This window comes from Carassius carassius, chromosome 13, assembly GCF_963082965.1.
Source record: "Carassius carassius chromosome 13, fCarCar2.1, whole genome shotgun sequence".
Taxonomy (NCBI): domain Eukaryota; kingdom Metazoa; phylum Chordata; class Actinopteri; order Cypriniformes; family Cyprinidae; genus Carassius; species Carassius carassius.
This window is the reverse complement of record NC_081767.1, coordinates 21,673,497-21,685,656: the sequence shown is the minus strand read 5'-3', so window position 1 is coordinate 21,685,656 and position 12,160 is coordinate 21,673,497. Positions and strand designations below refer to the sequence as shown.

The window sequence follows — 12,160 nt, the reverse complement described above, 5'->3', positions numbered from 1 at the left end:
AGCATCAGGCACCGCCTGGGCCTCCAGAACAGCATCGGGCACCGCCTGGGCCTCCGGAACAGCATCGGGCACCGCCTCGGCCTCCGGAACAGCATCGGGCACCGCCTCGGCCTCCGGAACAGCATCGGGCACCGCCTCGGGAACGTCCTCCGGGCTTTGAGGAACGGTAGACGCCTGTCTCCTCCTCCTCCGCCCTCTACGGTGACACCTTGTCTGGAGACTCAGGCGTTGAGTCGGCCATGTTGTGCTGTGGCTCCAAGCTGGCGGCCATCTTGTACTGTGGCGCTGGGCTGGCGGCCATCTTGTGCTGTGGCTCTGGGCTGGCAGCCATCTTGTGCTGTGGCGCTGGGCTGGCGGCCATCTTGTGCTGAGGCGCTGGCTCAGCAGCCATGACGTTAACCGTCTTGGGAATCTCTAGAATCTTGGACAGCGTAGCGAAATAATCCAAGAATGAGTCAGCGGCCTTCTTGGGCGCTGGCGCTGAGCTGGCGGCCATCTTGCACCGTGGCGCTGGACTCGCGGCAATCATGGGCAGTGGCGCCACCGTGGCGGACGTGCGCTTCCTCTCCCCTCTCCGTCCGCCAAGGTGAGACGGTGGCTCTGATCCATCCCACACGAGCCCCGGGTCGAAGGGAGGCCATGGTTGAGAGCGGTGCTGAATCTCCTCTCGACCACTCCCTCCTCGGCGACCTCCCCTGGTCCCCCGGAAAACCACCAGGCGAGTTCCCTCAAATCCGTTCCTCTCCCGCTCTGTGGCTGGGGAGGAGACATAAACAGACATACTGCTGGATCTTCGCTTGACGGAGTCCTTCTGTCACGTTTGGTGATACAAGAAACAAGGAGAGATCCAATTGCAGGTATGCTGTTTATTGAAGGGCAAATCCAAAAGGGTAAACAGTCCAGGCAGGGTCAAAACCAGAATATCCAATAAACCAGAAAACAGACAAGAACACATGGCAAGATCAAGACTACGGATTAACTTCAACATAAGACATTAAACAAGGACTCCGTAACACAGACTCAGACAGACCGGGTATAAATACACAAAAGGATAATGGGGAAACAGGAGACAGGTGGGGAACAATCAATTAACTAAACAAGGAGGAAGGTGACCAAATAAGGAGACAGGAAGTGATAATATGATAAACACCGTGGGAACTGAGGACACCTAGTGGAAACCCAGGGAACACAACCCAGACACTGTGACAAAAAGAGGCAATTGATATAATATTTAGTTTCATTTGAAATGACTGTATATATATATACACATTTCCCTGAACTAAGTACATTTCTGCTGCTATTATTATGTTTAAATGAAAAATGAAAGGAGGCAGTGGTATTTCATATCCTTTTAAGTTTTATTGTAAATGTACAGTGAGGAAAATTGCAGTAGTCAAGGCGAGCTGACTGAAGTTATCAAGTACGCTGCTGTTTGCAGAATTACCGGACCTGCGTCCTTGCAGACATCACACTGAGTCGAATGCACAAAGTCTTAACTACCGAGGATGCAAGTCCGAAATCAGCGTACTTTGTATTGAGAAACGCGCGCAGACCTACGTCACCAGTCTATTTGCCTAATCTTCCCGGTGTTACGGTTTAACTGGTTACCGTGTTATCTGGTGACCAACTTACTGGTTCAGGTCTCTGCTGTAGATGTGCTGGAACTACAGCAGCAGACTCGGCGATTCTGAAAGCACAAACTGACGCGATATTAAGTGTTTAATAAAGGCAGACTTGCTCATTGCATGATTCAGATATTATTGTAAAGATTATAAGTTATTAGTATAACTAATAATATAACATTAGCATGATGTTAAAGAACATTTCATAACGTCTCAGACAACTGTACATTTGTGGCTATTATGGTTTAATTATAAACACTATCGATAACTCATATTTACCATAGTAAAACATGGTACATTTTTTAGTATGATCGAAGATACAACAATTCTTCCAGAACAGACTTGTATATGTGCATTCCCAGAAGAGATGAGAAATGGATTCGTGTTCAGCACCACAAAAAGAACATAAAGTGTCAATATCAGGAAACATCTTTTTTAAGTAAAGCTTCACAGGATAGAAAAGATGAAGTAATTTTTAAGACACATCCTTAACCTTATTGGTTATTAAGTATTAAGATGACAAAGTCCACACTAATTAATTAATAATTATTTATTACCGTCGGCTGTGAGTGACGTCACTTCCCAATGCAAACACGCCCAATAATGATTTGTTCGTTCACGAACCAGATATCCAGACTGCTTTGTTTTGAACTCTCTCACACAACAGACACGGAAGAGAAGACAATGCTGAATAAAGTCGTAGTTTTTGCTATTTTTGGACCAAAATGTATTTTCGATGCTTCAAAAAATTCTAGCTGACCCTCTGATGTCACATGGACTACTTTGATGATGTTTTTCTTACCTTTCTGGACATGGACAGGACACCGTACACACAGCTTCAATGGAGGGACTGAGAGCTCTCGGACTAAATCTAAAATATCTTAAACTGTGTTCCAAAGATAAACGGAGGTCTTACGGGTTTGAAACAACATGAGGGTAAGTTATTAATTACATAATTTTGCTATCTGGGTGAACTAACCCTTTAACAGATTACAGAACCAACTCCATCCTGTCAGTACAAAAGTGAGTGGTTTTTGCCTTGTAAACCATTTAATCCCAACAAATTAACCCATGTCACCTTAAAAACAATGTAAATATTAGTGCACTTGTCTGATACATACCATGGTACTGCATTGTAAGATATGCATACATCAGAGACTTCTGTTCATTTGTGATGGATACCTTTACAAAAAGTGGTGGACAGGAGTACAGTTACAAACATAGTGTATTTGTTACGTAAAGACCGAAACAATGCAGCTAAATGAATATACTTTTGTGCTGTAAACAAGTGGGAACATAATAACAAACCTTTGACAAAGCTCTGTGGAAAGTTCTTTGTTTGGACGTTTCTAGGGGTCGGAAACGCCTCTGAAGAGCACAAACAGATTTCCAGATTCATCTAGGAAGAGCTAAACAAAGAGTTCAGCTGTATAACGCTGATTGGCTGTTAGTCAAAAAAAAAAAAAAACTGACCAATCAAAACAATGTATACGTGGTGCTGCTGCCCTAATCTCATCTCATTAGATGTTTTTGAGATGATTCGGTACATAAATTTATTTATTATTATTATTTTTTTTTTTGACAGATAACTTTTATTTAACTCCAACCTTCATTTCCTTGTTTTTATATTATTATCTGTTTCTGGTCTGCGATATATAAATGGGAGGGGATAGTGCCTGAAATACATGTAAATGAGCCAATTGCTGCATATAAATAAACACTGGGCGTGGCTTGCAAACAACCTTAGTCACATATTGCATGGAGGGCGTGTCCAGCTGCATAGAGAGAAATCTCTTTAAAAGGTGATGTAATGTTTGTTTGGTTTTGTTTTTTTTTTGTTTTTTGTTGTTGTTGGTTTGTTTATGTAGTGTATTTTAAACATTGCTAGATATTTTAGATGCGTCTTCATAAAGTTACATTGTTGTCATTTGTTTAAACCAAAGTAACGTTATCACCTGAACAGCAGACGAGTCAGAAATGTTCGACTCGCGTTTGGATAAGCCGTGTGTGTGTGTGTGTGTGTGTGTGTGTGTGTGTGTGTGTGTGTGTGTGCGCGCGCGCGCGTGTGTGTGTGTGTGAGAGAGAGAGAGAGATTCACGATTGCAACGATACAGACGACATAAAATGTACTTGTATTTATTCTCCAGAAACCGAGATGACACATGTTGAAGTAAAATCACTGGATGTGATTCTTGACAACGAGCAGAAAGATGGTTATTGCTCTGGTGAAGTAGTGTCTGGACATATTTCTCTCAAACTCTCGGAGACCACCACAGTCAAAACCATAAAAATATTACTGAAGGGATATGCTCAGGTGAGTTGGATGCGTAAACGATCCAGCTTTTCCGAAGAGAGGAAATGTCTCCTTTTATCCAAGACACTTGTTGCAACAACAGGTAGGCCTGCAATATACACTGAACATCTTTTACTAGATGAATATTTGTGATGATTGAAGTGTGACAGGTTGAATTGCCTCCGAATCAATTCATGTAGTACAATTTGATTTTTTAATATTTGATCAGATACCCATGACCTCATCTTTGATAGTGGCACATATGAGATCCCTTTTGATCTGCAACTACCTCAAAGGTAAGTGCAAATGTTTAATTTTTAGCATCTCAAGCGTAGAACTGGGCCCAGTTCATGGTAGAGATTGCAGGGCACACTTGGTCAACTTGGATTTACAGTTTACAGTGTTAACAATACACACATACACAACCATATACATCGTGTTATGAATTTAGATTGTGTTTAGGCCTATCATAAAGGCTGTAAAGATTATTGTGGTGAAATATACATTTTAGGATCTCACTCTGAAAATAAACTCTCTTGTGTGCCTCCTATTCAGAGCACTGACTTTTTTTTTTATTGTCTCCTAGTTCTTTGGTTTCCTCTTTCTCTGGAAAAAATGGCTGTGTTTACTACATGATGCAGGCAGTTTTAAAAAGGCCTTTTCATGAGAGTCAGTGTGTTAACAGAGAACTCCGCATCATCAGTCATATTGATGTCAGTGTGCCAACATTAATTGTGAGTATGTCAATAATGCCTTCTTTTTTTCCTACATGTACTCGTTTCCACATTTTGTTTCTGGAGGCTGCATTCTTGAACTCTGCATCTTAATATGCTTACTTCCCTAAACAGAAGCATATTATATTAAATGAGTATAGTATGTCTGAATTCCTGGCATTCATAAAAAAGTGTGAATCCATAATTTACTATGCCGTGAACGGCAGTAAAGCGACACTGCTGATGCTGTAAGTCACTTGACCAAGCCATGATTATTCAGTCTTCATTCATACTATACACATATAGACTATACTATAAATACATTTTTTGACTCGTTTTAAAGTTATGTCCTCATAGAAACCAGATTGTGTGTGACCTGTAATAGTGGGATGTGATCATGAACTCTCAGCAGGTTGCATAGAAGAGGTCATACCATACCTTGACCGGAAGCTGTGTTGAAAAAGGCTATTTTCATTTATACTTGAATCTGAATACATTACACCACTGACATCAAATAGAAGTACTTGGAACATTAATGTTGCTCTCAACTGACTGAAATGTGCAATTGTAGGGAAAAATAATGTTAAAATGTAACGAATCATATAATTGTGCATAGTAAGAAGGGCAAAATTATTTGGCTTATTACTTTGACTACTTGATGTCCACTGTGAAATCTGACTCAAAGAAGCACTGTATTAGAGAACATCCTGCTGACCTTTGACTTTGAGAGTTGCTTTTACAGTCCCCAGTGTCACAAACCTGTAAGAAGATGATTGGCTGCTGGATCTTTACTTCTGGTCCCATCTCACTGACTGCCAGCATAGAACGACAAGGTTATAGCAATGGTAAGGGGAAATTATATTTTTATGAGCTTTCTGGGTGTGTCAGGATGATAGTATTTGGATATTCTTAGAAATTATGTTAACCTAAAATTCCCTCCAAATGTTAAAACTTTTATTAATTTTATTACAGAAAGAAATTAATACTTTATTTAACAAGGATGCATCAAAAGTGTCATGACAGTAAAGACTTCTACTTTGTAACAAAATATGCCTAGTTCAATAAATGCCGTTCTTTTGAACTGGAAAAAATGTAGGAAAGTTTTCTCAAAAAATTAAGCAGCATTTATTTCCGAAGAATGATGTGACACTGATGACTGGAGTAATGGCTTCTGAAAATTCATCTTTGTTGTCACAGGAGTAAATGATATACAATAAATTTTAAACAGTGTTTTAAATCTGAGTAAGCTTTTGATTCCTCAGAGTTTGCATCAAGGTAAATATGGCTGCTTAGCAATTTTCTTTTAAACTGCTGCAGTATATTTTTTGAAATAATTTGCCCATTGTCTTGTGACACACTATTTTGCATCTCTTCTCCAGGAGAATCAATCCCAATCTATGCTCTTATTGAGAACCGCTCATCTCGTCTAGTTGTGCCAAAAGCAGTGATATACCAGATACAGACTTATACAGCCAAGGGTAAAACAAAAAGCATCAAACAGTTGGTTGCCAGTGCTAGAGGAAATGAAGTGTCATCTGACACTACCAGCAGGTGGAATGGAAACCCATTAAAGATTCCCCCAGTTTCTCCCTCCATTCTTAATTCAGACATCCTGAGACTGGAATACTTACTTGCAGTGAGTAAAAATGTTATGCTGATTATTTGATTACTTTTTTACTCTCCATAATGCCACAAGGCCTTATTTTCTGATAAACATAGCATAGTAATGTTGATTTACTGCCTTAATTTACAGAATCATTAAAGGGATAGTTCCCCTAAAAATGGAAATTTGATGTTTATCTGCTGACTCCCAGAGCATCCAAGATGTAGGTGGCTTAGTTTCTTCAGTAGAACACAAACAAAGATTTTTAACTCAAACAGTTGTAGTTTGACAGTCATATAATGGAAGTGAATGGGAATCACAGCTTTGAGAGTCAAAAAAACATACACAAAACTAAAATGAACCTTGTGGCTCGTGGCGATACATTGATGTGTAAAGACACCAAACAATTGCAGGGAACTACACTGCGACCAAAATGGTCGCATATGCAACCTTTTGAAATGACATTGCAACCCAATTTTTTTTGAGGTTCAAATGTATCACTGATTATTTTTGTACCTACCTTATGTTTTAGGCAATATATGAGCATTTATTAAAACAGTAATATGTATTTTAAAAATACGTTTTATAACGTTCTCTGAGCATTCAACACATCAAGTTGGCTTCAGCCCCGCGATGCGGGAAAGCTGAACTGAGCAGCTAGTTACTCGTGTGCTGTGATCGGCTGTGATCGGTGTGCACGAGAGAGCCGCGTTTCACAGACAGCAACACTGAACTGAGCTCTCCTTCAGGATGTTCGCGTCCTCCTGCACCTGAACGAACAAATACAAATCGCAGTTTAAATAAACAGAAAAAAAGAGCGAAAAGAGAGAGCTCAATTCAGCACCGCGGTGTTCTGGTGTAGAGGTCTTCACGGGTCCAAAAATTCGTGCCCGAACCCGAAAGAGACCCGTAATGTACTACACCGAACCGACCCGGACCCGTCTAATATTTCAAAAGCTGGACCCGGACCCGTGTAGATCCGAGAAATGCCTACCCGGACCCGACCCAGACCCGTCTATTATTTGAAAGCTGGACCCAAACCCGTCGGGAAGACACAGACCCAACTGGACCCGATTGTCACATATTCCATTTTAAATTGCTATTACAAGTCAATAAACATGTTGCGAAAAAAAAACCTATATCTTAATTTAAGGAGCCGTAGTTTGTGATGCATTATAATCACATTAAGGAGTACCTGACTGCCTGTGATGCATTATAATCCTCAGACAAGAAAGTTATCCATGTTATTCCGCTCGTTATTCCAAGCTTAATCCACTCATTGTTTCAGCTTCAAAGTTCCACTTGATGTCACGGTGATGAATGACAAATGCAACTGTGCACATGTAAGTTACATTCTGACTTGAGTTAACTCGCATAATAACTTAGACTGTTTGCCCTTTTAAACTATAATAACGAACGCTCCTTCAGTGCCATGGCCGCTTACGCTATCATCTCTGTGCTCTCTGCTCTGCGTCGTGTCTGAATCTGACCAGTAAAACTTTAAGATTAAAAGGTTTATTTATATTAGTATAAAAATGGGAGAAAATGTAAAGCGCGGTTTGTCCCTGACTGGTTGCCATAGAAACATGACACACGCTCGAGACTGCACATGCGTGTTAGCTGGATCATCCTAAAATATGATTTAACGCAATTTGAGCGTCATAGAAAACATTCATGTGACAGTTCACTTCCGATTTGGTTGCTGATTTGAAATATATTAAATATGAGTGTGTCAAGTCTGCAAGCATTATTACCGTGCGGGCACTTGCATTCTGCGCGCTCTGCTTCTTACGGCAGAGAGAGAGAGAGAGATCGCTGTTTTTTTTTTGTTTTTTTTTGCTCACTCTGTTCTTTTCCTAATTTTACAAGTTGCAAGTTACAAAAAACACAAGCAATGTCTGATCACGGCCAGGTGTTCTCCGAGTCCGATGACTCCGATCGCACGGGTATTACACACAATGTTAAACAGACCCGGGACGCGAAGTAATAGATTCGGACCCGACCCGGACCCGGCTGATCATTTAAAATATAGACCCGAACCCGTACGGGTCCCGGGTCGACGGGTCTCAGGTGCACTGTGAAGACCTCTATTCTGGTGTTCCGGGCGCAAGCAGAGACGCGTCTCAAAGTCTTCTTGCTTTTGTACCGACAAATACATACTAAATATGTCAAAATACCCATCTTGGAAAGTGTGTTCGAAAAGTCTGTGGTTATGTCTTAAGTGAAATTAAAGAGTTGGAAAGAAATCGGATGTTGTATCATTATAATGGATGCATTGTCTCTTAAAGTGACCGCGCCTAATTTACTAAATCTGCTGTCTTTAATGTATGAAAATGAAAGTAAATCACTCACTGCTCTTGACTGAATTACTTTGTAGTTTTAACAAGAATTTATCCACAGTCAAACCAAAAATCAAATGTTATTGATTATATGTTTTACTAGTGGGTGCAGGACACTAGTTCATTTATGTAAGTGAGTATATTAAAATACAGCGAACTGTGAAATATTATACCCCAAAATTCTTCATACTGTAAAAAAAAAATTAGGGACCTGACCATTTCTTGCTAAAGTGTTTCTTTCTTTAATTGCTAATGCAACCTTTTCACACCACAGACTGAACAAAATTAAGCATTGCTTGCTTGGTAATTGTTCAACAAAGTATTGTTGTCTGAAGTTTTGGTTGATTCCATTATATATCTTTCTATTAAAGTTATCTGATATTATCAAGATGAATTTGTTCTGACTCTAAGTTCTTGTCATATTTTATTACCAATTTCTAAACTATAACAAATAAACTGTGATAAAGTGAGAAATGTTGAAGGTGTCTGAATACATTTTGGTTTGACTGTGTATTTTATTTTACAGTGAAGACTATGCAGTGCTATTTTCAATTAGTTTCTGGACACCTACAAACTTAAAAAAAAAATGTAAACATTGTGTAAATAGCACAAATAAATAGAATAAAAATACAGTTCAAATTAAACCATTTCAGACAGGGCCCACTGTACAACCTGCACCAGGGCCCCTGTAACCCCAGCTACGGCCCTGGGTTAAGGTACCAAGACGGAGCAATGCACTGTGTGTACTGTAAGAAATAAAACAAGAAGGCATGTGGTTTAAAATATGGCAAGTAAAATAAAAAGCACATCTGTATGCAATACAGTTTCATTATTATCCAGAGTGGCTTACTATAAAACATTTGTGCGACCAAATCATGTTTTGCGCCAGTAACTGAAAAAGTTAGTCGCGCAAGTGCCACCAGTGGAAAAGTTTAGTGTAGTTCCCTGAATTGGTCTGTGCAAGAAACTGAACGGTATTTATATAGTTTTTTACCTCTGATTCACTGCGATGTCCAAATTGTCCTGAGCGCTTTCTCAACAGCCGGCAGGTGACTCATCTTCTTCTTGCTTTAAGGGAGATAGCAGACTTATACAGTAAGTACATTACCGCCAACTATCACTCAAATGGATCATTGACACTCCTAATTGAGATTGTACGTATAGTTTTTAGGGTGAACTATCCCTTTAAGCTTGTCTATAAAACCAACATCAAATGCTAATCTTTTGTGTAACATCTACTAGCTAACAAACTACATATAAAAAAACCTCCCTAATATGTATGGTTGTATCTCTGTTGTTTGTATCTTTGCTCAAGGTTATTGTTCAGATACCAGGTGCCAAAAATCTAGAAGTGCAACTTCCAGTGGTGATCGGTACCAGTGGTCATGGCTTGAGCAGTCATTCTTTTGTGAACATGAGCTTGCTATACCCCACATTTACCCTTCCAGACATACCTGAAGGTATGGTACAAATTTATGATGCAGTGAATTCTGCTTCTATGTCAAATCATTAATAAGGGGTTGATTCCTGCATGCGGTGTATGTGTTATACGTGTGTATATACTTATTTTCATCTTCGATTTGAATGGACATATTTCCTGACAGCCCCTCCCAGCTATGCAGAGGTTGTGTCAGAGGAACAGTTTGAGGAGCACAGAACTTCAACCTGGCAGTCACAACCAGACTGGCTGCTAGATGGCTCAGCATTCGCTTTCATTCAGCAGTTCCACCTCCAGCCTCCTCCTCCTTATTCAGAGGTGGGTCGTTTCTTCATCCTTCTCTGCTGTTTCACCTTTTAATAGTTTGTCATATTGTGTTGCCTTTTACATTGCAGATTTGTGGACAGTGAACAGTAAGCTTATAACCAAGGTTATTTTTGTGGAGGAGACAAAAGAACCACCTTGTGCCTTAATTACATTATTTATTTTTATTTTGGATTGCAGGTGAAATGTTTGTTTCGATCATGAGCTTGTGTCAAAGTTCTGAAAACGGTAGTCAAACACAGCCAGACTATGCAAGTTTTGTCCACTTTACTGTATGTTATTGTGATATCAACTATTTAAAGCAATCTATAAACTGCACATAAAAACAAAACTCTAATTCACACCCGACTGCTTAACTGGATGATTACTGACACTGTGGACCAGACTTCTAAAGTCTGTCTTTTGTCCCAATTTTCCACTGATTTCTGTTCGGTTTTTAAAAGTTGTGTAGTGTATTCCAGCCTTAAGTGATACTACTGTGATGGCTTAAAGAAAATGATTGTTAATTATTGGAATTTGTGATCATAATGTCTAAATTTTGTGGTTGTTTAATTATTTATCACTGATGCACTAAACTCTTTATATTGTAAGGGGTTGCTTTCGGTCCAGGTTGAGATATCACCACTATATATTCTCATAAAAAAATAAAACCCTCACTCACTGGGACATAACCCTTCAAAGGTACATCTGTGTGTCTTATTTACCCCTAAAGGGTGCATTTTAGTACCTTAGAGGAACATATTTGTATGTAAAGAGTACATATTAGTACCTAAATAGTACATATTAGTACTTTCACCTCATCTTGTGTAACTTTCGTAGGTGTAGGTGCAAAAATATTAATGTAATATGATTTATCATGTCTAGCTGGTAAATTATTACTAAAACAACAGCTGGAAAACACGAAGACAGATGGTAATAACTGAATTTTTACTGTTTTTCCACAACATTAGAACTTAATAAAATCATTCATTATGTGTATAACTAAAGATTATTTTGACTTTTATGAAAATGTCTTACTACTTTTAGTGTGAATATAATGTAATAAGCAGAAACTCCCAGCCATAAAATTAAATAAATACAATTCTGCGGTAGCAGAGCTGCATCATAAGCACAAATGTTCATCTCCTCACCTGTCAAAGAGGCCTTTCCTTTGTGGAAAGTTTAGAGTGGCATAACTAGATTGTTCCTTATTCAGTGTCAGAGGTATACACACTTTATATGATAACGTCAACAATCCGCGAGTTTCATAAAAAGTACACCACTGTAAAAAAAATTTTTTTTTTTACTGATTATAATTACACTTTTGTACTAACTAAATTCCACAATTGCTGTTTTTATAGGTGTATTTTACTTTTAGAAATGTATATTTTATACAATTATGCACATATATTTCTGTCAATCAATTATCAAAAAAAAAAAGTTTCACCATATCCAAGTAAACAAATTTTGCAAAAGAAATGTTACTTTCATACAGTAAATAAGCAAAGATAACCATTGTTGCTCACGATCTGTTCTGCACTTCACATCAGTTTACAAAATGCTAAGCTACTCTTTCCACTTGGAAGCAAATGAAAACATAAGCATCAACCAGTCTAAAAAGATGTACTGTACCTATAATTGAAAAATACATTTTCAGTAAACATTAAACTTACTTCCACACATACAGTACTGCAACCAAATGAGCATAAATAGGACGAAGACTTACCTCACAGTAGTGCACTCACAATGTGTATTTAACTTGCTGTGTCTCAGTAGTCCCATTAAGTGTATTATTGAACTGGCAGAGCCGCCTGAACTCTGGGTGCCCCGAGCCCAAAGAGATATCTCG

General features: G+C 39.0%; 1 protein-coding gene and 1 long non-coding RNA gene across 4 annotated transcripts; one reads left to right on the top strand and one right to left on the bottom strand.

Moving 5' to 3' along the window:
• Nucleotides 1-2,603: 2,603 nt before the first annotated feature.
• On the bottom strand, nt 2,604-3,043 carry LOC132155666 (uncharacterized). The gene is made up of 3 exons (XR_009437326.1): nt 2,931-3,043; nt 2,744-2,804; nt 2,604-2,631 (listed from the first exon to the last, which is right to left on the bottom strand). It is a non-coding gene; the product is annotated as an uncharacterized LOC132155666 (long non-coding RNA).
• Nucleotides 3,044-3,317: 274 nt separating this feature from the next.
• On the top strand, nt 3,318-10,823 carry LOC132155665 (arrestin domain-containing protein 4-like). Of its 3 annotated transcripts, none has more exons than XM_059564391.1 (9): nt 3,318-3,429; nt 3,778-4,018; nt 4,145-4,211; nt 4,502-4,649; nt 5,371-5,473; nt 6,008-6,264; nt 9,898-10,030; nt 10,175-10,326; nt 10,404-10,823. In XM_059564391.1, exons 2-9 carry the CDS (start codon nt 3,778-3,780, stop codon nt 10,416-10,418), a joined length of 1,116 nt encoding a protein of 371 aa, XP_059420374.1. In that variant the 5' UTR covers nt 3,318-3,429; the 3' UTR covers nt 10,419-10,823. The 3 variants fall into 3 exon arrangements, with proteins under 3 accessions (XP_059420374.1, XP_059420372.1, XP_059420373.1); XM_059564389.1 differs by having other exon boundaries at nt 9,886-10,030; XM_059564390.1 differs by lacking the exon at nt 3,318-3,429 and having other exon boundaries at nt 3,721-4,018; nt 9,886-10,030.
• Nucleotides 10,824-12,160: the final 1,337 nt, after the last annotated feature.